Source organism: Bubalus bubalis, chromosome 2, assembly GCF_019923935.1.
Source record: "Bubalus bubalis isolate 160015118507 breed Murrah chromosome 2, NDDB_SH_1, whole genome shotgun sequence".
In the NCBI taxonomy this organism is placed as follows: domain Eukaryota; kingdom Metazoa; phylum Chordata; class Mammalia; order Artiodactyla; family Bovidae; genus Bubalus; species Bubalus bubalis.
This window is the reverse complement of record NC_059158.1, coordinates 57351492-57376925: the sequence shown is the minus strand read 5'-3', so window position 1 is coordinate 57376925 and position 25434 is coordinate 57351492. Positions and strand designations below refer to the sequence as shown.

The 25434-nt window shown below is 34.8% G+C and overlaps 1 protein-coding gene across 6 annotated transcripts in view; it reads right to left on the bottom strand.

Moving 5' to 3' along the window:
* MAP3K2 (mitogen-activated protein kinase kinase kinase 2) overlaps positions 1–25434 on the bottom strand; it is a 92823-nt gene that overhangs the window by 16048 nt on the left and 51341 nt on the right. For all 6 annotated transcript variants that reach the window (XM_006047421.4, XM_044932355.2, XM_044932357.2 and 3 more), the window contains 13 exons: positions 24479–24597; positions 23800–23840; positions 21985–22084; positions 16518–16631; positions 16048–16135; positions 12673–12803; positions 11391–11470; positions 10075–10142; positions 9814–9906; positions 8928–9134; positions 7086–7234; positions 6577–6708; positions 2469–2598 (listed from right to left, as the gene is read on the bottom strand). In XM_006047421.4, the coding sequence (XP_006047483.1) occupies positions 2469–2598; positions 6577–6708; positions 7086–7234; positions 8928–9134; positions 9814–9906; positions 10075–10142; positions 11391–11470; positions 12673–12803; positions 16048–16135; positions 16518–16631; positions 21985–22084; positions 23800–23840; positions 24479–24597 (1452 nt within the window). The remainder of the gene's footprint in view (positions 1–2468; positions 2599–6576; positions 6709–7085; positions 7235–8927; positions 9135–9813; positions 9907–10074; positions 10143–11390; positions 11471–12672; positions 12804–16047; positions 16136–16517; positions 16632–21984; positions 22085–23799; positions 23841–24478; positions 24598–25434) is intronic.

Here is a 25434-nt window from a genome sequence, read left to right as displayed (position 1 = left end):
AGCAATGGAGACCAAGAGCAGCCAAAAATAAATAAATAAATAAATAATAAAAGGTTTCTCTTTAATTAAAAAAAAAAGTTCATTATAAAAGTTTAGAAAATACATAAAAAGTAAAAAAATATGAAGGAAATAAACAATTACCACTCATCCTGCTACTTGAAAATAACCACCATTAATCATGTGAAAATTGTTCTACATCATACTTTAATTTTATAAACTTGAGATCATACTGCATATTCAATTTTATATCTTACATTTTTCTTATCAATATATTCACCCTATAATGTTTTTCTCTTTAAGCTTTTTTTTAAGTGGTCTCAAATTCTGTGACAGATTTTTGGTCAAGTTGTTTTCATTAAAAAGTACTGATTTTTAAAACTAATAAACTGCCACACACAAAACATATGATCCACAAAAACATTCTCCTTTCCTTCGGAAGGTTTTACGACGCACTGTTATCATTAACCAGTCTTCGACTATTACTTAAATGGCCAATTGAGACTAACAGTCCTGAGACCGTTCTTCCACCACTGATTAAAACTGGGGTGGCAGGTATTGGGGATAATATTCATTTAGCCTTCTGAGCTTTCTGGGCAGACCTGGTGACCTTGCCAGCTCCAGCTGACTTCTTGTCCACTGCTTTGATGACACCCACAGCGACCGTCTGTCTCATGTCATGCACAGCAAAACAGCCCCTTATAATGTTTTTAAATCAGCTTGCTTCCAACTTCCTCATGTTACTGGCAAGGTCAGAAGAGGATCCACTTGAGCACGTAGCTCCCCTCGGTTCCTTTACCTTATTTATTATGAAGGCTAAAGAGAAACTGGCTTGAATAGAGATTATTACTAACAGAATAACTCACAAATCATTTCCCTACAAAGTATAGGGCGTATACTTAACTGAAGTATACTTGACCTACAACACTATGTTAGTTCCACAGCATACAACACTGTGATTCAATACTTCTATACATTATAAAATGGTTACCACCTTATGCAGTTCTTGGCTTTCAGGTTTTGAACTTTACATCTGAGGTCTGCCTAAGCAGGGAAAATTTTGAGGTGAACAACAGGCTCCTATTTCTTTCAGATCATGAGTCACATTGCCATCCTCTAAGAGTCACTAGGCAGGTCCATTCTGTACATGTGACCCAGCTCCAGCATGCTACAGCAGACTCTACTCCATGACCAACACTGGTTAGGAATATTCTCCTTAGTCTGACTATGGCCATATTTGGGGTGTGACACACCACAGGAAAGAAGTAACTTCCTGGTAGCTCGTAAGAGCCCCCAGAAAGACTGATGAAAAACTTTTTACAACTTGCTTATCAAAGCTCAGTCTTAGGCTCTCTTATTCTCTTCAGTAATGAGGTCCATTTTCCACAGCTTTTAAATACAATCTCAACATACATCATCACTGTAACTAACTTCTGAGTGCTTTCTAGATACCAGGCATGATTTTAAGGATGCTATACACATTAACTCATTTAATCCTTATAAGAACTCTGTGATCTGTACACTATTATCACCCTCCTTAAAAATGAGGAGCTGAGGATTTCCCTGGTGGTACACTGGATAAAAATTCACTTGCCAACTGAGGGGACACGGGTTTAATCCCCGATCAGGGAAGATTCCACACACCTCAGCAGCTAAGCCCATGCGCCACAACTGCTGAGCCTGTGTACCTAGAACCCGTGCTCCAAAACAAGAGAAGCCACCACAATGAGAAGCCCATGCACCTCAACTAAGAGCAGCCCCTGCTTGCCATAACTAGAGAAAGTTCAAGTGCAGCAACGAAGATCCAGATCGGCCAAATTAATGTTTAAAAACTGAGGAGCCGAGGCATAGAAAGACTAAGTGTCTTGTCCAAGATTACACATGTGATGATGGATAAAGCCTGAATGCGAACTGGGTCAAATTTGAGCCCCTATTTTTTTTCTTAATTTTTAATTGGAGGATGTTTTACAATCTGTGTTGGTCTCTGCCATGCAACGTAAGTCACCCATAACTATACATATACCCCTTCCCCGTTGAATGTGTCTCCCGTACCCCCTCCATGTCATCTCAGAGCTCCAGGCTGTGATCACTGTTACACTGCAGCTCCCCACCGGCTATCTGTTTTACACCTGGTAATGTGTATGTTTCAATGCTCCTTTCTCAATTTGTCCCACCCTCTCCTTACCCCAAGAGCCCCTATTCCTAACCACTATGTTCTAAGCCTGTGCACTGTGTATGAAAATATGTCTCATTCTTATGCTCATTTGAACTTTACTGATTCTGTGAACCTCCACAGGAGAGATTCCCTCTTTTAGAAAGCTGAACAACAGGACTAGCTGGAATTGTTTTCCTATGGCATTGTAGAGGCAGATGAATTAATTTAAATGTTAAATTTCTTAACCATAGCACATTTTCATTAAAAAAAAAAAAAAAAAAACCCTGAGTACTTAAAAAAACACCTCACGACTTACCTTTTATATCTCTATGAACAATCATATTACTGTGCAAATAATGAACTCCCTCAAGAATCTGACGGGTGTATTTCCGGGTCACATTCTCAGTAAGAGCTCCATATGCTTTTAATTGGTCCTTAATGGAGCCCTAGGAAAAGAGAAAACAAAAGAAAACTATAGTATGGTTGGAAAGGAAAAACACTGGTAAATATTTTTAAGATCTGTGTACCTATATTTATCTATTATTCTTATTGACTGAATGAAGTGCTCTTTATTTACTTGAAGCTTAGTTGACATACAATGTCATGTTAGTTTCAGGTATGTAACATAATGACTCAACATTTAAATACATTACAAAATGATCACCACTGTGATCATTCCTGGTAACCATCTACCTCGGTACAAAGTCATTACAGTATTATTTGACTATATTCCTTATGCTGTATATTACATCCCATGACTTACTTATTTAAAACTAGATGTTTTAATTTAGAGAATCCTAATCAATTACTAGAAGGCTCTAATTGGAGAACACAGGAATTCTTAGAAAGGACATTATATGCCATTAATTTAACACAAAACTCGACTGTATTTCTGGACTAGAACTGTGAAAGAGTAAGTGGCATAGCTGAAGAAAGCCTTTAAATTATTTTTGACGGACACCCTTGTTTCTGTGACTGCGCTGGTTCTATCTCCTGTCCTCTTGCAATTAGTACAATTTTTAAAATTCTCCAGTACTTTTTATCTTGCTTGTTTTTGCCCTGAATACATTTTTTTTTAATTTTCCTACTTGCTCTTCTATGTATGTCCTACTTTAAATTTATTTATTTTGTTCTTACTTTGTTTTTAAAACACTGTTTTATTGATATCTGAAAAATTACTTCTCAGGAGAAAGAATGGGTATGATTAGAAGATTAGAAGACATATAAGATTTTAAAGTTTTTCTTTTATATACTCACCATTTTAGCTCAAAACATGAGAAAAATATATTAAAAAAGGATTTCTAATTTTTTGAAGTCTTTTTAGGCAGGGGCTATTTCTGAGAACAGAGAATCAATCTGAGGTAAGACATGGGCATCTGAATTTTGAAAAAGCTTCTCTGATAATTCCAACGTGCAAATTTGACAATCACCACTTTAAAAGATAGAAATAAAATGCTTCCTGAGGGACAAAATCTTTTCCTTTAAAGAAAAAATGTATCCAAACGTTCCTGTCTTTCTTTCAATTCTTGTAAACTGTATACTCTGTCATATAAAAATAGATCCTTGGGTTTTGCAGACTTAGCCATATGCTGTTCCCACTATTCTGAGCAATCCCTAACGGGACAGCAAGATGCAATTCTGCTAACCCTGACTTGCAGACATATATTGAAAGCCTTAGACAGTGAGTGACTCAAGCTAGGCAACCAGGCATACCTATAACTCAATGTGGCTTATTGTTCAAGTCAACTTACTATGTCTCTCTTGTAGTAATGCACAAAATAACACAGCTAGAACTGAGCTTTCCAAATTATAAGCCCCCAAATACCTGTAGGCTGCAAATGACTGCCAGACTTTTGCATCCTCTGGGTCCTCAGGCAGCTAGGCCAGTGGCCCATGGTGCTAACAGCTCTCTCAGTGTAGTCTGTATACTGCTATGTAACATGAAAATGTTACCTTCTTCGGTGTGAACAACTGGAGTGGGCTGGAAAGCACTGTGCCAGATATACTGTGTGTGTAAGTAAGAGTAACAGAAGTCAACTGCTAATCCAGGCACTGGAGATAAAAGAAACTTACAGTTCTAATATGAAAATAGTTCTAGATTAACTAAAAAATGGAATGCTATTTTTGGGAAAATTGAAGAATGATGTTTCTGGCAAAGCTTGAATCTAGGGCATAAAGGGGCCCACTATACCAAATCTACTGATGGAAATTACACAGAATTCACAGACCTGGAGATTCAGCAAGGTCTAGGAACACTTATGTCCAGTCCATATATGCCATGGGTTTATCATACAAGAACTGTAATTAATCTAGTAACATGCTTTTCAAATTCAAGGACTGATAACCTATACTTTGAAAAGATAGCTATCTTTACAAAATCTAATCAGAAATATGATCTAATACCTTTTCCTGAATAGTCCTAGTTTAGTCTTAAGACTGCTAAATATATAAAGATGACTTACATCTCTATTTGGGACATAAATTGGTTCTAGCCAACAAACCAATTTAATTAACTTTATATTCAATAATCTCCATCTCTAGTCACATTTATTCATAGGCATTTAATGGAAATCTGAATAAAAGAAAAATCAATCACAACACCAACATAATACATTTTCATTTTTTTAGTTTCTTCTGTTATTTTTCAAATACAGATACTTTTAAAATACCATTACCAATATTAAAAAGCATTTTATATTCTTTTTCACTCTCAAAGTACTTCCTACTTCCTCCAACTTTGTTACTTGGTTTTCACAATTTTAAATATATATTCTCTTAGACAATGTCATCATAATTTACTCCCACTGAGTGAATTGATATTTCCACTTTTCCCATTACAGACAGTACTATAACAAAGGTACACAACTTTCTTCCTCTTTTGAATTATTTCTGTAGACTAAATTTTAAAGAACAATTTTTACACTGCCAACATAATCTTCGAAAATAAAACAGCAGCAGTGATGAATAACAATAATGTCACTATAAACAATTATTCATGAAGATAAAAATCAAAGTTTACTGTTGCTCTTGTAAGACTGAGGATGGTTAAAACCATTACAATCAGTTCTCTATATTCTCGGACTCCAAATCTCCAGATTCAACCAACTACTCACTGAAAATATTTGGAAAAAAAATTTCCAGAAAGTTCCATAAAGCAAAACTTGAATTTGCTGCACTGGCAACTATTTATGTAGCATTTTACAGTGTATTAGGTATTATAAGTAATTTAGAGACGACAATGTATATGGAAGGATGTGTGTAGATTATATGCAAATACTATACCCTTAGATAAGGGACGTGAGCATATTTGGGTTCTGATATCTGTGGGAGGGCCTGAACTGTTCCCTGGGGATACCAAGGGACAACTGCACTATCAGATACTGGTCCATGGTTTTGCTGATCCATAAGATTAAACTGCAATATGTATATTTTATTTTACATACAATTCTAATAAGCTCTTTCCTTAAAGATCCACAAATCTTTTTCTAACACATATCACCTATTATGAGAATGAATGTATTTTTAAGTGAGTAAATATACCACCATCTTGAAAATCATTAGTATTAGAATGTACTCTACATATACTAAAAATAATGTAGAAGGAATGAAAGAGTTTTTTGCAAATCACATTTTCACCTCCTAATGAAATGAATGACTCAGGCAATTCTTATCAATCTGTGTTAAAAACATTTAGGTAGATGATTGAAAAGGAACTGGATATTCCCATGTGCCACTGCTACCGCTCAGATTACTTTCTGGTCTTCAGAAAAACAAAACTTTACAATGGAGAAAGCAGGATGTCAATCACCCTAATCAAGCCGTCAATCTTAACATCACTATCAGAACCACCAGAAACTGTATGTCTTCAAATGGGATGCACAGCATCATCTGGGATGCATGCTGGTAAAAGCTGAATTTGAATATAATTTAGATTTTAGATCTAACTTGGAGTTTATAGGAAATATGGAGACAAAGGAACAAACTAAATACTACCATGAGGATGTGATCAGAGAAGTCTATAAGATGAGACTGTCAACAGAACAACTAGCTTGGTCTCTTTGTCAAATCTATGTCACCTAAAAATTGTTTTATGTTAAAAGAGGGGTAAGAGACATAATAGCAAAATGTAAGGTGTGGTCCTGGGCTGAATCCTGGTTTGGATAAACCACTTGTGTGTTATTTTTAGGGCACTTAGGGAAATCTGAGTATAGACTACTCTGATGTTTATAACCTATTTTAGTATACTTTAGTATTTAAAAAAAAATACAAAGATAAGTGAAGAAGATAGAAAAATAAAATTATATTAAATTTAAAACTCTTCCAAAATGTCCATAACATTTTATAATCAAAGTTGTTGTTTTTCTTTATCCTCAACTAAGATTTTAAATAGAATATCTCTAATTTCAAAGGATGTACTAACTTACCCCTGGCATATATTCCATAAATATGGAAAGTGTTTTTTCCTGGGGATCCCTCAAACAGCCGTAATACTGAACAATTCGCTCATGCAGCAAGTTTTTCAACAACTGAATTTCACACTCAAGTGCATTTACTTCCTGAAAGACAGAACTCACTGTTAAGTCTATTTTATAGCATTGCTAGTAAAAGCAAAAAAAATGCAAACATCATAGACCATCAAGGTGATTTCATTCTGAAATTTCCACTTCCCAAAGAATAAACATTTTAAAGTCTCTAAGCAATAATTCTGTAACAGTCCTTGATGGTATGCTAAACCAACACTAAATCAGGTTAAGAATACAACTGAGTACTAAAACAGAAAATCCAGAGTACACAGCAAGTAAACATATCCATTATCTATTTTTTTCAAATAATTTGCATTGAGGAAAAACAAAAAATTCTATGGTGTGTTATATTTATTTTAGTAAAACTGGTTCTTATAATGTGACAAAGTTGCTTGTTCAATGATTCTTACCTTGCTGGTCTCAGGACTATCTGGGTCAAACTGAACTTGCTTAACAGCCAATTCTCTTCCTGTATCAACATCGTAACAGAGGTAGACCCTGCCAAAGGCTCCCTGGCCAAGTAATTTGCCCAATCTCCAGTTGGTTGGAGCACGAGGTGCTAAAAAAGAACATTTTCTTAAAATGGGAGTAGCCCAATGGCACACAATGGTTAAGGACTATTGCACTGGTGATATCTTTAATTGAATATGCTTGGATATTAAAAGAAAATCATGTTCATCCAAATTCATAATGATCATCATCTTTGAAAACTGTAAGGATTCTAAATCCAAACATGGTTCAGATTCCTAGGACTAATTTTTTCCAATGAGGCTTTTTTTTACCCGATTATAAATATAATAGCATCTTTCACACAATTTAAAATGCCACTGATTATGTAAGATGCACTATTTCTAATCTTTATTGCAGTAATATTTGTAATAAGTTTTTCCATCTGCCTACAATGTAGAAAGCTGGAAGACCATCACTCTCATTCTAGTAAGAGGAAATCTTTAAAGCAGCCAGTGGGAGGAAAAAAGCACATTACATACAAGGGAACAAAGGTAAGAAATACAGCAGACTTCTCAGCAAGTATATAAGCCAGAAGACAATGGAGAAACAGTTTTAAAGTGCTGAAAGAAAAAAATTAAAATGTCCAGAATTCTAGACCCTGAAAAATATATGTATCTTTCAAAAATAAAGAAATAAAAGTTTTTCAAACAAAAGCTGAAAGAATTTGTTACCAGTAGACTCATATCAGAAGAAAGGTTAAAAACAATTCTTCAGGTAAAAGGGATATGATACCTAACAGAATCCTGGATCAACATAAATAAAGATCTATAGAAATAAGCTGGAGGTATATATAAAAGACATTCATCTCTTATTTTAATCACTTTAAAATATAGTTGTCTAAGCCAAAAGTAGCAGCAATGTAATGGCAGTTGCAGGAGTAAAAGTAAAATATGACAACACTTGCACAAAAGCAAGGAATTCAGAGTCTACAAATACTGTTGCAAAAGTGCCCGAGCATCAGTCGTTATATATTGCTTACAAGATAAAGGTCACATACTCCACAATCCGGCCTTAGTTACGTTCTAGTTCTATTTCTGCTGCTTCAAGTAACATATCCTCCACCTCAGCCAAAAAAGAACTATTTCTCATTTTCAGAATATGTCCTGTGTGCACAGTCACTCAGTCATGTCCAGCTCTTTGAGACCCCAAGGACCGTTGCCCACCGGGCTCCTCTGTCCATCCCCATTCTCCAGGCAAGAATACTCCAGTGGGTTGCCCTCCTCCAGGGGATCTTCCCAATCCAGGGATCGAACCCAGGTCTCCCACATTGCAGGAGGATTCTTTACCAGCTGAGCTACCAGGGAAGCCCAGAATATGTCATGGCCTCCTGTATATGTCACCTATTTAACTAGTGAATTCCTCCTCACATTAAAGGTCTTGATTAGACACTATACTATAATTATTTCTCCACACATCATTCTCCCCATTAGATTACATCTTGGAGGTCATATTTGAAATTTCTCAGAGCTAAGCATTCAATAAGAATATGTGGAATGAACAAATGAGTAACTGGTAACAATTTTCCCAAAAAAAGCAAAAGATAGTAAATCATTTAAAGTAATTAGCAGTAATACCATGCTTTTACCCAACATTATAAACACCATTAGAAATATCATTTTTACCTCTTTTGAAAACCTGCTCGCACCCTGAGGACTGGCTTCGTTATATTTGCTCCTATTAATATTATAAAATTCTGCACAGGTTCTGCCACACACTTCACTATGCCAATTTCTATTACTCACAGCGGCTGGGTGGGCTAATGTCCATTACAGTCAGAGTAGGATTGTCTATGTCACTCCCCCTTCTTCTTATTCGACTCTCCTCGTACTCCGGGGTAAAGACGCTGCTTCCACTACTGGTGCTTAAGGAGTGGTCAGTAGGGCTGAAACTCACAGGGGATCGGAAGCTGGTCCCCTGGGTCCTTCTAGCTCTTGGAAAAGTTTTACGACCTACAAAATGAAAACAGAATTACCTTGCAACTTTTAATAATATATTGTAATTCAAAGTATTTAAAATTTGTAGCATAAGGAACAGAATTTGTTCTGTGACTAGGATAAGAAGCTAAAACAGCAATGATTATTTGATTTTACGTTTTAAACTTAAGAACAGTATTTTTAAGAGTTCAAGGAAATACCCTAGCTAAACTGAATCACGAAAAAAAAAGTATAAGCAGAAATGAAAAATGGGGAAAAAAGAAACAGAATCTGAATATAAGTTCAAATAACTTGTGTGCTCACACATTCATAAAAGCACAGACAGAACTCTCTGTTTGTATAAAAAGGAGAAAAATATTTTATTTTCATTTTCAATAATGATTTAAAATATAAACAAAAACTGTAAAGTTAATAGAAGTACTTTTTCTCCTTAAAAGGACAATACAAAAAAAAAAGGAGAATACAGTATGCATTTCATCACTAAAGGAGTAATTTTAATTAGTACCATTTTTAACTACTTTTTTCTAAGGAAAGACATGTCTCAAGAGGTAAGCTGGCATAAAGCTACAATGCTATTGTAGTTATGATCCAAAGTCTTTTTAAAAAGTTTTAAGTAGAAAACTAAGTCATATAGGAACAAACTTATTTTTGTCTGTGAGATTTTTAACAACTGTTGTTGACCTAATAAACTTACCATCATTATAGTCTTGGTGGTGATACGAAATATGATACCTTCTTGGATATGTTCCTCCTTTTCCAAATTTTTCAAAGATAGGGTTATCATAGTCTATTAAGACACATAAGAAAGTTATATATTTAAAAAATCAAATATTTCTAATCATGAAAAACACATTTACACATTTTTGGATTTTTAAAAAAATTTCTCTCTCCCACCCAGCCAAAATATTATTCAATGACATAACTATTTAAACATTTAGAATGTAAACAGTCTAACCTGAAAATTCCTGATGATTATCTGGGTAGCTCTGTGCCCTAGGCATTCGTGATTTTGGATAGCTCTCTCTAAAAAGTAGAACAAGTGTCATTATTTTAAGAGAAAGTATTTAAGATATTTTTTAAAATCTTTATGCAATATCAGTATCTGTGTATGTGTAGATATATAGTTATATGAAATATATACACACAAATATACATATTTTATACATATATAATATATACATACACAGATACAGCACTGTCTCTGAAACATTAACTGAAAAAAGGAAACTTTTTTCAAACACTTATTTGATACATGCACACAAAAAGCCTGGCTTTTAAAACTGACCTACCGAGTATAGTGGTTAAGAAAGATGCATTTTGGCATTATAGATACATGGAAAAACCTGTGTTTCAATCCTAGCTCTGCCACTTAAACTAGTTATTGCAACCCTGGCAAATCATCTTTCTGAAATGATTTCCACATTTATAACAAGGAGATAATACTAACTCAGCAATTTTATACTTGTCTATCTCAGGACACTGTCTTTCAAATACTAAGTACTCAATATGTAGCTTTCACATCCCTATTCATGCCCCTGAATTCCTTAAATGTTTTAAGTATCTATCTTGAGACAGACATGGGCACAGACAATGGTTTCATATACATGAATAATAGAAAATTAAATGTATATTTCCATACAATAGTAGTTACATTTTCAGAAGTTACTTTCAAAAGCAGTCTCAGAGGAGAGTAAATTGGTACTGACTTTGCACGCTACAAGTGAAAACAGTCCTGCTGGGACCAGGAGAGAGGGAGCACTTGGAACAAAAATTCACAGATGCAACTTGACCATGCTTATATTCCTGAACAAAAGTATATTCCTCACAAAAAGTACTTAAATTTTAACTGACAACCAAAACTGGGACATAATTACCAAGAATGTACAGTACTTATAATTTGGTACCAGAATAAAAATAATCCTGAACAACAGAAATTAAAGAATCTCCAAAATTAAACCTATTATGAAACATCTGACAGCAGTTTCACCAACACAGGTTTAAAAAAACATACATAAACTCTAAGTTTGCCTTTAGTTTCAAACACAATTTACCAAGCAGGAAACAAAATATTATCATCAGAAATCATTTTAAGTAAAAAAGACACTGAGCCTGAGGACTGGAAAAATCAATTTGCCATTAAGTATACATGAGCATGAACTACACTCCTCTGAATGTAGTACAGAAGAGCTGATGCCCTACTTCAACGTGCTATTAATACATATGCATATCTATCCATGTATATTAAAAAACAAAAACTACAATCAACATTACCCATCCAGAGGGCTATCAAGTGATGGACAACTTCCTGAGCCAGAATTTTCCGGGCTGCTTAAAGATAATGGGTCCAGCATCTAGAAAAATAAAAAGTCCACCTTGATTCTACATGAATATAACTGAAGTTACTGTTTTTTAAAAATAACTTTGTTGAGTATCATAAAATTCACCCATTTTAAAGCATATAGTGCAATTCAGTGCTCAATAGCAGAATGTATAACTTTCACCAAAATTGCAGAACACTTTCAGTACCCAAAAAAGAAACTCCATATCCAATAGCAGCCACCCTATTTAAATGTTCTAAAAGTAGCTGTCCCCTGTAGGTGGACTAAAACTGCAAAATTTACTAATAGAAAAATAGGAATTTTCTATATCTTCCACTCTGGATTATCATCTAAATAATTAAAAGCTAAACACTTCACATAATTTTGTTTACTGAAAACTGAACAACAGCACCACCCAAACTGAAATAAATGACACCATGACTGCTACATTATTAGAAAATGTGAACTCCTGTAATAATACAAGCAGCCAATGTAATGATAAGAAAACAACAGCAACTCCATAAAAATACTTCACTACTACAAAACTTAAAAAAAACATTTTAAGGGATTCCATGTGGTCCAGTGGTTAAGAATCCACCTGCTAATGCAGAAGACAGGGGTTCAATCCCTGGTCCAGGAAGATCCCATAGGCCACAGGGCAACTCAGCCCATGCGCTATAATTACCAAACCCGAAAGCTACTGAGCCTGCGAACCACAACTACTGAAGCAGGCGTGCTCTAGAGCCCGTGCTCTGCAACGGGAAGCCCACGCATCACGACAAAGCACAGCCCCTGCTAGCAGCAACTAGAGAAAGTCTGTGGCAACTCAGACCCAGTGCAGCCAAAAACAAAGATAAAAAATTAAAAAGTAAATCTTTTTTAAAAAGATTTAAAAAATTTTTTTAATGTTTTAGGAAGTAGACAAACCTCAGCTTTACAAAGTTAAATATTTATTAAATTGAATGTTAATATCAGGATTATAAACAAATGCATTCATTCATTTATGAACATAAGAAAATCAGCCTTCTACCACCTTTCTTTATATATGAATACAGACACATGTAAATTAGTGGGTATTTTCCTGTATTTCCACTGTTTTGCTCACTTGAAAAGGAAGATATGGGACTGGACAAGAGGTAAAACAAATACCTTCCTGCATATACCTGCCAAACCACACTATCCCCTGACAACATCCCTTTAAATGAAATGAAAAACAACATTGAAATTTTGCTTACTTGGTCCATGCTCTCTGGGATGAACTCTCCTTCACTGTTGATACTGGTAAATGACCCATTCCGGGCAACCTGGTGTAACTCATCTGGAATGTATCCAGGGGGAGGGGAGCTTCTATCTCTACTAGTGGGACCTCAAGAGAGAAAAATTATAGATTTTATAAATTCTATCAGGGGACCAATTCTTATTTTAATTAAATATACACTCAGAACTTAATGATTGATTTTAGCAACTGATCTCCAGTTTTAATCAAAAGTTATCAGAGCACTCATGTCTGTAAAACTTCAAATGTTTTTTACTCTTTTCTAAACTCCCACCTTAATGTAATAGTCATTTATACTTGTTAGGTAGTATGTTCTTCTGCCTGCTGACAACTGCATTATGAGGTTGATAACACAATGAAAAACAGAAAAGAAAGTTGTTCAGTCATATCTGACTCTTTGCAACCCCATTATATAGTCTGCCAGGCTCCTCTGTATAAGGAATTCTCCAGGGAATGACATTGGAGTGAGTAGCCATTCCAGGGGATCTTATATTTTTAGATAAATGCCACTGCTTCTTCATTTCCAAAGGTCACTGGTACCCTGATATATGTTACCCTTTAATGTCATTTATGAAAGGTATCATGATCTAGTGGAAAGTATATGAACTTCACAGTCCAACCTCGGTTTAAATTCCAGTTCCAGTTATTTACCAGCTCTGTCTTTGGAAAAGCTATGTAATCTCCATGAACCTGTTTCCTCATCTGTAAGCATGGGACTAAATCTCTGCTTTGCAAAGGTGCTGTGATGGCAAAACCATTCATAATGAACATATGCCGTGCACGTTTGTCTACAGGATGTTCTTTGCACCGCCTCTCTTTAATCTTTAGAAATCTAAAGTGAGATTTACTTCTTAGTCATTTAGCCAATATTAGAATGTTTCCAATTTGGAATGCTGGATTTTATCCTTGGATACTTAAAATTAGGCTTCTGGTGGCAAGCCATATACCTGGAATTTAAATTTCTTCATAGTTTAGAGAATTAGAGACACTAAAATAGCTCATCTCATTGTGCTATGTTTATTAACACAGTTTCTGTGCTTTCCTCCTAATTTTTTGAAATTAAAAAAGAGATTTGAGGAAGTTATGTGAGCATTTGCATTCTGGTCAAATTTCAAGCAAAAAGGGCTCTTGCCTCATGTAAAGGGGTCACTGTAAACACTTGCTGGCATTTGTTAGTGGAGAGAGAGGGAGAAAGAGAACAAAATGATTACCAAGAAATACGCATAAAAAAAGATAATATTCTACACTTGATTCTAAAATTATTAGGAAACCGCTGAGCCAGGAATTGATTTGGACTTTGTAACAACTATGATCACAATGTCCCTAATGTTTTTATTCCTTCCATAAGCTCTTATTTACAAAAGAAGATAAATACACTCATTATTCAAAGCACAACAGGGAAGAAAAAAGGCTTTGAAAATTTCTTTATCTCCTTACTTGATAACCTGTATTTTTGAACCTTTGTTATTGAACCTGGATATTTCAATGGTCGAGACCTTCACACCAGCATATACTCCTGTCCCAAAGGAAGTTCTTCTTCTATCTTTTGTGAAAATAATTAAAGGAAATAATTTTTAATAAATAAAGGGAAAAGATAATGGTCATACCTATCAAGGCCACTTCAAGCTTAAAGAGGTGCCAAGAAAACACTAGTAATATTATACCTGACAATTTCCGTTTCTTTTTATGCTGGCACTGAAGTCAAATAAGAATATTTATTAGCAGAGTGAGGCATTTGGCAGTTTTAAATGAAAATGAATTAAAACTGCCAATTTAACTAATGTATTTAGCTTGTTCTATCTAATACAACTAAGGTGAACTGGCATTTTTTTTGCTTTAAAATGATAGGTACTATAATGATAAGAAAAGGGAATACAGAAAGAAATCGATGATTAATAACCGTCATGCTTTCTAGTTTGAAAAGCTAAATGTACTTTAAAGTGTTCTCTCAACTGTCTGCTGCAATAATCCCATGATTTAAAGATGAGGACAATGTTACTGGTTGCTGGTTAATTAGAGAGCTAGAATTTGAACTCAGATACTTGTAATATTCTTTTATCAAAAATTATATAAAAATAAATACAAATGAAGATAAGCAACTATTATTATTTTACTTGTATATTATCTCTGCTGCTCATATTTCTAACACTTTGGAAACCCAAAGTGAGACTTAACATAAAGCAGACACTTGGAAGGATGCAGTCGTAAGATGGGCTTCTCTGATGGCTCAGATGGTAAGGAACCCGTCTGCAATGTAGGAGACTCAGGTTTGATCCCTGGGCCAGGAAGATCCCCTGGAGAAGGGAATGACTACCCATCCTAATACTCTTGCCTAGAGAATTCCGTGGACAGAGGAGCCTGGCAGGGTACAGTGCATGGGGCCATGAAGAGTCAGACATGACTGAGCACGCACGCACGCAGCAGCAAGTCATAAATAGTTTGGGGGGACAAGACAGAAGATGAGTAACAAATTCATAAATGTTTTGGTTTGTTCACACGCCAATTTAATCTTTTCTTTCATTACTAACAATCCTCTTCTATCACCAGTCTTAGATTCCCTTTCGCTTTCTCCCTGTTCATCTGTTTTCATCTCCTTCTACCTTCCTTCTTTAAATCCATCTCTCATGTTTTCATGCTACCTTTAATGCCCATATTCACTGCCCTATCTGTTAAAAACATTTATACCAATGTTTGAGCAATATAATGTTTTTATCATATAAAAATGTAGAATATCAATGTTTTATACAAACTCAAGAAGATTCACAGAACTGGCGAGTTCAGAGCACCTCTGCCCAGCCTATGTTTCTCTAATAAGCCTCCTCTAAAAAAAAAAAATTGCACACAGGATCCATTTTTCTATCATAAGCTTAATTATAAGTGTATTTTTAATGACTACTAAAGTAATTATAAAGCATAATCTGCAAATTCTTAGCAATCTTTATTTTGATAGCATTCTTGGCAATAATTAAAACTTAGAGAAAGGCCTATGAACTTATTAGTCCATCCATTAACTTTAATATATTGGAATTACTTTTAATTTTTTCCCTTTATTTTTACAATTAAAACATTTTTTAGGTTTTAATTTTTTAAAAATCAAAATACCCCATGTATATAAAGAAAGGAAATATTTAAACTGGTGACTGCAATCCTGTTAATACTTGAAGTAACTTTTCAAGGGACATCAGATACTAAAATGTAGTTAACTGCAAAAAACTGCAATGAGTAAAAGGATAAACTATTTATCAGGATTATGTACAGGTGTTGCCCTACATTAAAGAATGGAGATGAAGCTGAGAAATAACCCATTTCATGATTTAGACTCTAGCTTTCTTACCTACTACAGAAAGTCCTTTTTTCCTCTCTGCTCCAAATACTGTGTTATCCAAATCTTCTAGTGATGGCAATGGCTCTAAATTAGTAGCCTCAAGAGAAAAAAGGAAGATGAATGTTATTCTTCTCCTTGAGGGTTTTAATCAGACTCCTTCCCCTATCAAATACAACCCAAGTATTCTCTGTCTGGGTCTTAGCAAATTTACTCTTTGAAATTTTAATTCTAATGTAATTCTTCCCAGGTTCTCAGTTGCTATTAACATCATATGTACAGTATATTATACTTATTTGTAATTTTGGCTATATAGTTTTGAGGAGCAAGGATACTGAACTATAGCAATTACAATGTTTAAGTATAAATTTAATCATATTGAAAATATATCAGTGATTATAGAATATAACTATGTTTCATACATTGACTTCTTACAGGCATATATCCTATAATCCTCACTGAAAAAAATTCCCAGTTCATACCTGTGCACTTCCATTTATTACAAGTAATATTTTGAGGCTCTTCATATGAATACTACGATCCAGCAGTTCCACAGCCTTGTCCAAGTCGTCTTGGGTGGTTAATGGAATTACCAACTAAACAAAAAGGAACATAAGGAATTGTGTAGCCATCTCATCAAGTCAAGTCCTTCCAGGAGTATCTCCATCATTATGGAATTATCAACCTCAAAATACTTTGCTCCTTGTCAGTATAATGAAATTCTGAATGAATACATGTATCTAGGTTATTTTCTTCTCATCCTACCATCACTGAAATCATAAAATGAATTTGAATAAATTTTTTGCTTTATTATACATTAAATTTTTCTAGAAAACATATTTAAAGATTAAAGATCAATTTTCTAAGATATTTCCACAATATCGTTAAACTTAAGTTATAGTCTCTTCACCTCAAAAGAGCATTAAGGAACATAAACAAAAACTATATAAAAGTATTATCTTTCACCTGCACTGATGAAATTTTTATTTTTTAAAAAGAATAACCAGAGACATGCATTCTCACTAGTGTACTTACCAACATATAACACGCAACTAAGCACTGGTGGCAGACGCCGCGGGGGGTGCCACCAGCGCCGTGCCCGCAGTCTGCAGCCCACCTTGCACTGCTGTCCCTGACCATGGCAGCGTGGCCACTGCCATCTAAAGCAGTGAGCTAAACAGGTGAGCCACCCTCAGTAAGCCCTGGACGCTGCACTCTGCTTTCATCAGTCCTCTTACGGGTCAGACATTATAAGCGACAGAAGCACCTCAACCATCTGTGAGGGAAAAGCAAGCTTCACACTACTTAACAAAATACTTGTTTTAAATGTAAATTTACTGTCTCGCATACAGGGCTGTCGTTACCATCTTTCTAAATTCCATATATATGCATTAGTATACTGTATTGGTGTTTTTCTTTCTGGTTTACTTCACTCTGTATAATAGGCTCAGACAGCAAAAGAGACACAGATGTATAGAACAGTCTTTTGGACTCTGTGGGGGGAGGGGGGATGATTTGGGAGAATAGCATTAAAACATGTATAATATCATGTAAGAAACGAATCGCCGGCCCAGGTTCGATGCAGGATACAGGAAGCTTGGGGCTGGTGCACTGGGATGACCCAGAGGGCTGGTATGGGGAGGGAGGTGGGAGGGGCCTCAGGATGGGAAACAGGTGTACACCTGTGGCGGATGCATGCTGATGTATGGCAAAACCAATACAAATAAAGACAAAAAAAAGTAACAAAAAAAATGTAAATTTACTAGCTTAAGACAACTCTGTCAATAATCTTCAAAGTACATTCCATTTCATTAAAAGGACAGAATAAAAACAAGCAAACATACTCCACACTTGTGAGCCTGCACTAACACACGCAGTATACAGGCCATGCAAACGTAAAGGACCAGTGAACTAGGTAAGGGTGTTGTACAGTATAAACACCCAGCAGACAAGGGTTTCCCCTAAACTAGCAGTGAAGGCAGAGCACAGCAAAAAGCAAATTCTTGGTAAATACTGTTTAATAAATATCATAGGGTAAAGCTTCATCTGTACTCACACCCACAAGCTGACATGGTGTGAACTCGTTCTCTGTAGATTTCTTTTATGAAAACTACCCCTTGTTTAAGAAAGGCTGCCAGACACAAATACAAAGCAGGACTAATGTGAATTACATCATACAATCTGCCTACCCTCTCTCAGTACTTGAAATTATACTCCCAATTTCTGTTCATAGCAAATTTTATACTGTTACAACTTATCTACTATTAGGCCCTTTTTTTTTTCTGAGAATTTTTTCTTAAAAAAAAAACAAAAAAACAGAATATTAACTGATATCAAAAAACAAGTCTGATCTACCTAATTAAATTCCTTTCACTTTTCTATCAATCATGAACCCTTTGTTCCCATCTTTAATAGCTTTTAAATTAAATTTTAAATACTAGAAAACATTTTAAAGCAATGATAAGGATTGTTTTGCCAATTTTTCACTTAAGGAGAAAACCTGAATATTTACTTTAACTACACATTATTTATAACTGTATTGTTTATTTCTACAAGGGAAAGATACTAGTTTAAATCACAGTTACAAAATATTAACATAAATGATTCTGCAGCTTGCTAGAGTGAAATCTGGACATTCTGGAGGAGCCTGGAGTGGCACCTTGGTCTATAGCTCTGATGTAATCTCTCATATGTGCTAAGGGCACCTGTTACAGATTTTAAAACAAGAACTAAAAGTCGAGAACAAGTTTCACCTTTTCTAAATTATACTAAATAAATTACCCAATATTTTCTTGTTTGGTGAATTCACTTCAGTCTCATTCATAAAATCTATTTCCCTCAGGCTTATTACTGGTAAATCAGTTGTATGTTAATAAAAATAATTTCTGGAAAGGAAACAAAAAATTGAGTCCAAAAATCTCATTAAATAGAACCTAAATTCGAAATAAATGAATTATCTTTTAACTTTACATAGTGAAACATGAAAACTGTTCATAAAAAGGTTCACCGTCTACCCATCTAAAATGGGGAAAGTCTTAGAAAATCCACTTGGCCTGCACACCCCCGTCTATGCCCTGTGACAGTACACACCTGCCTGACACTGTATAAGATAAAGATCCAATCCCAGCTTAAATTGTTTCAATTCTGGTAAACCAAAAAATTCTTTTACAACAAGAGGATTTTGTACTACACAGAAAAAAAATATTTATAGAACTGGAATAAAAACAATATCAATGAGTTTTCTGCATGTCTACAGGTCCATAAAACTAACACCTCTTTTAAGTCTCTCCCTAGTACCCCCACTGTCCAAGAACACACACCAGGCTTGTCACTTTGTGAATCAGAACATAGCTAACTCAAAAATCACAGATTCTCACAGGAACTCAGAGTGGCGGGAAAATGCTAAGCAATGTAATGTTGTACCCTAATGCCTCCTCTACCATACTTTTGCCAAGAGGACACCCAGATATAAACAGCAAAACCACTCTAAGAATCCTCCAGAAAGCAGGAAAAAAAGAAGCTGATATGGAGAAATTTCCCAATTTTTGGAAAATGGGAGCAAGTTGCTAAAACCTAGTCAATCAGCTCTACGTCAATCCTCAAGAAAACCCTAGAAAATATTATATGCAGGCACCCCTGCTTTAGAGCACATCACCTATGCTCTTCATTGATACTGTTTTTTCACAAAGTGAAGGTTTGTGGCAACCCTGCCTCAAGTCTACTGGCACCATTTTTCCAACAGCATTTACTCCCCTGTGTCTCTATGTTACTTTCTGGCAATTCTTCCAAATATTTCAAATGTTTTCATTATTATTATAACTGTTATGGTGATCTATGATCAGTGATCTTTGATGTTACTATTGCAAAAGGATTATAATTTGCTGACGCTTACAATGATGGCTAGCATTTTTAACTATAAAGTATTTTTTAATATCACACACTTGAGAGACTATAACACATGCATAACTGTACTGGGAAAACAAACAATTCATGTGACTGGTTCTATTGCAACAGTCCCTTTATTGTAGAGGTCTAGACTGAACCTGCAGTATCTACAAGGCATGTCTGTAAACCAACTGGGAGAACTCAGAAAAAGAAGCAGCAATTTTAAGAGCTCAGACAGGAACAATATGAACAAATCATGCAAAACTAACCTAATTTTCTTGACAGACATACTAGGCTCACAGGTCAAGAAAATATTGTAGTCAATGTACCTTGGCATTTGAAAGTTTTCCATGACACAATTTTAGACCAAACAAAACCAAAACAAAGATATATCTGGGTTCCCCAGAATCGTACCATGAGATAAAGATTCAGGTATGTTTATAAGAGATACTAGGAAACACTGGCAGGGTAATTGGGAAGACAAAGAAGAGAGGAGGTCCATAAAGGGTGTACCATCCAGCAAGTCAGCACAGTGGGCAAGTGGCGCCCATCCATCCCCATCTCCCACCACATCCTTGAGCCTCACCTCATATCATCAATCCCCATTCCCTCCCTTACGTACTCAGCTTACACCCTACAGTCGTTATCTCTGAGAAGTCCTCAGAATCTCAGGGGCAGGCAGTTGGAAATTAGGCCAGCACAGACACAAATAAGTGTCAAGACAGGGCCAGGCAAGAAGAGGTGTTCATAGCTACCAAAAACCCAAAAAGTATTTGAAAAATGATATTTTAAGGTATTACTATAGTATGGTACTCATCACTTTGTTCAGAAACACTGTTTGTTTGGATACGGATTTTTACTTATTCAAAATACTTTCCACTTTATGAGTGATATCTTTAGACAGGCCATGTTTGCATGTTCTCTTGCTTTAAAATGACAATAATTCATTAGAAAATCTAATATGTCAAATATTTTTATTAGCACAATACTTTAACATTTGCAAAGTACTTGCACGTTTTCTAATTTTTACTAAACTTCCCACTGTCACTCCATTACCACTGACGTTTTTTTCTATTCCTGACACACAAGTCTTTTCCTTCCCAGGATCTCTGTATGCTCTGCTCTCAAGCTGCTCTCTACCATGAATGTTATTCCCCTCAAATTCTTTGTAGGGTTGGCTTTTCATACTTCAAATCTCAACAATCAAATATTACGACCTCATTTAGCTCTTCCTTAGTATTAACTAAATAAGACATATACTGCCCTTGCCTTTATCCTTTATCATAATATTTTATGCATTTCCTTCAAAGAATTCACATATTTAAACAATTCAATTATTAACTGTCTACTTCTACTACAAGTCTATAAAATCCACTAGGGGCTGCAATTCATAAATCATAACCATCATGCCTCGCAAATTCAACAGATATTTCTGAGGGAAAAGAAAATAAATTAACCAATTAACTAAACTGTCCCTGGAAATTTTTAAATCTCAAGATCTTGATCTGAGATCATAGGATCTGAAAAAAAATCTCAGAGATTTGCAATCCAAATTTTACAGAAGGCTCAAAAGGGATTCCCCAGAACACAGAGCTCCTTAGTGTCACAGTGAGCCCCTGAGATTACATACTGACTCCCAAACATAAACAATCTAATCACAACCTTACCAGCATGAAAGCAATCCTTTAAGCTTTAACTAAACTGTCCAACTACCAAAGCCCTGTTGTCTCTGTAGAAAAGTATACAGTATGAAAAGGACAGAGTTCATTAATAAAGAACAAAGAACAAAAATAAAACATAAACAAGCAGCAAACTTCTAGGCAATACATGCCTTTCCTCCTTTAACAGATTCTCAACTGTTGCACAGCAGCACCTTTCAGTACCTTCCACGATGAAAAAATCCATTTTAATGAGTTAAAATTTACTACTGATATCTTATTCCTCTAAAATAGCACATCCGTATTGATGCCCAAATAAAAACACAATCATCCTAAATCTATCTCTTAAATAAACACACTATTTTTCCAAAAAAAAGAACTTGAAAGTTAATGTGCATATGTTTACCTCATTATTGGTATAATGCAGATCCATAGACTGTCCAAAGGCAATTTTAGCTTTAGACCTCAGGTCTTCCAGTTTAACTGGTCTGGGGAACTGAAGGATTCTATGTAAACAGAATTTTAATATATTTTATTTTCTTATGTACAGTTAAATAACTAAATCGTAACAGTTATCTCCTGAATACAGAAATACAAAATCAAGTTAAAATATAAATATTCACTTTACTTACACATTACAATGGCTCATTTCTGATCAGGTGCACTAACATTTTAACACAAAGTTCAAGAACTCTGAAGTCTGTTCTAGCCTAATAAAAATTATCAAAAGGAAATACTCAAAATACTCTGCAGTTTATAATTTGTACTGTTATTTATAAGAATATTAAATAACAATGTAAAATGTTCATTTTGGAAAGTGGTTAATAACTACATCATACGATGAAACTGTTAAAAGAATCAAGTTGTTCTTTGGGTATCCAAGTTCTGATTTCTGAACTCTTATCAACTCAGTATTTCTGAGTGCATGTGCACGCACGCGCGCGCACACACACACATATCACGTAAGCATACACATCCCAAATAAATATTTTTAAAGAATTAAAATTTTTTAATCCTAGAATTTTCTTCTTATTTCACAAAGGATTGACTTGTGTTGCCCCTAGGGACCATGCCTCTAAGCTTGGAGACGATCTACTAGACTTGTAAGTTTTGTAACAGGAGGGATTGTGCATATTTCACTTAACTTTATTCCCTTTATAGCCCAGCATATAGTAAGTACTCAATAAACAGTGCTCAATGAACTATAACAAAATTGAGAATATATCCATAAAAGTTGTAAACAGGAAAAAGTAGACAGGACAATACTTGTATGATGTATCTGCATCCCCTACTCCCTTCTTTTCTTTAAGTTTACTTATTTACGTATTTGTTAAAGTCCTTATTGAATTTGTTACAATATTGCTTCTGTTTATGTTTTGGTTTTTTGGCCCTAAGGCATGTAGGATTTTACCTCCCTGACCAGGATCAAATCCACAGTCCCTGCATTCGAAGTGCAGTCTTAACCACTGGACCGCCAGGGAAGACTCTCCACCTCTTTTTTTTTTTTAATCTCTGTGTAAAACATTTTTACATCTTCAGGTTATATGATCTGTGAGCTTTTTAAAATCCTTAAGATGGACAGATCTTTCATTAAATTAATGAGACACTAATAATAGAAATAAAATTCTATCTTCTTTAACATCTATGAGGTCTCGTCAGCAATTCTGTTGTCAACCACCCACCAATGCGACCATTTCCACCATTCCAATGAGATACAAACGCCCAGTTGAAGGGTAGTCTTCCACCTTTGCTAAATAATTTACAGTCACCAGTCCAACACTTTTCTCAATGTTACTAAGTAAATACAGGTCAAATGATTCAAGTTTTTTCAGAATACTCAAAATTGTGAATTTAAGTCCATACACCTAAAATCTGTATAGCATCTGAAGAGATGATAGAATTATAAGGAGAAAAATATTTAATTTCCACTGACTAAAAATGTTTTTAAATGGTAATATTTAAAGCTGCATTACACAATGACCTTACTTACTTCCTAATACTGCAAAGTAAAAACATGATTCACTTCTGCTGCTTAGCCTGAAATTTGATAGACTCTATCTTAAGTACAAGTACACATTACAGTTACCAACAAGGACTATTCCATTCTCAATTTGTAAGCCATGAGAACCTACATTAAAATCTGAAAAGAACCTCTACTATCTTAAGTAGGCCATGCATTTGATTAAATCAATGAACTGACATATAATGCTTCCTTCCTTACCTTTTTTCTCCTCTGTGTTCAAATTTGACTCGAACATCATTCTGTAATGAAATGGTAAGTCATGTCAGAGATGAGATAAAATTCCCTTTTCTGTGATTTAAATCTCTTTTCTTTTTAGTCACTCATTTAAGATAGAGCAGAGGGGGAAGGAGATTTCAATCAGTGTCAACTCCAATCACCTGACAGTTTCTACCAAAGAGCTGAGTTGAGAATTAGGTTGCTTAATCTGGCTCAAAAGGAAAGAGCACCAAGATCTATTAGTGATGGCATCCCCAGTATGAGACATTTACTAATTCTGTTAGACAGCAATACAGAATACTACATTTCCGCTTTCTATGTTAGATGTTCCAAATAAATTTCATGTATGAGAATCAAAATTATCTTCATCTGTAAATACAGAGAATAGTCAGTTATTTAAGTAAAAGCCATTTGTTTGTGTTACACGCCTTAGGAATTGGATGAGATATCTACTCTAGAGAGAAGTTACCACAAATGAAACTATCATTTAAAAAAAAAAACTGACACCCTTAGAGAAAAATGTATGACAAACAACAAAATACTTGATTCAAAAGTATAAAAGCTAATCACTTCAAACAAGTCCTCTATACAATTAGGATATTCAAAGAAGACAATTCACAGAACAAATATATATTTACTAAAATATTACTGAGACAAATACCTGCTTTTTTGGTGATGAGGACTTTGTTTTTCTGGTTTCCTGTAAGGATAATGCTGGTCGACTGGCCTTATGAAGAACAGCCAAATCTTGCATGATTGAGTTCAAAGCTTGCTGATCATCTAGGTATTTTTAAAATAAAACACACACAGAACTGTGATTTCAATATGTATTTATCATAGACATCAATACAAAATTTATAATAAAACTCAATGCATCTAGAACACTTTCAAGGCCTGCACTGGTTTTTTTGGTGAAAGAAAAGCTTAGTTATTTAAAAACTGAACATAAATAACATTAAAACTGTACGATATCAGGCGCCTGCCTCACACTAGGTGTTCACACAAGACATTTATAAGGCAAGTACAGTCCTGACTCTTCTCCTGATGTAACATCCTAGGATATGGGTCAAAACAACCCTGTTATAACAAATTCTTTTCTATGACTCCTAAACAAAACATCAAGACATCTAAAATCTTAATTAAAACAAGTGGGGAAAAAATAAACACCTTTCTCTAAATACTATCATTATTTAGCATTTATGTTTAAAATACAGAATTCCTTTCAGAGTTTTTCTCTTTCATCAGTACTTCAAGTCAGAAGCAAAGAAAAGCTGTATCTGTAGATAAAGGCCTACTGATATTTGGATGTGGTTTTTTTTTTTTAATATCTTTACCATAAGGTTCAACAAGACTACATTAACAGACTAATGACCTCAACCACTAACAACTTAACAGGTATCAATGCAAGAAAAATTCACTTCTTAGAAAAAAGTACTGAATCCATAAAACTGAAATGATCATGAACCATGAACTTTTAATCTTTTCCAAACATACCAAAGATTTCTTTCTAAGACTATATAAGCATGAGCATCCTAGTAATGATAATTATATGATCTCTGGACAATTTAATTGATTTTTCACTAGTAAATCATTTCTACTAATGATAATCAACAATTG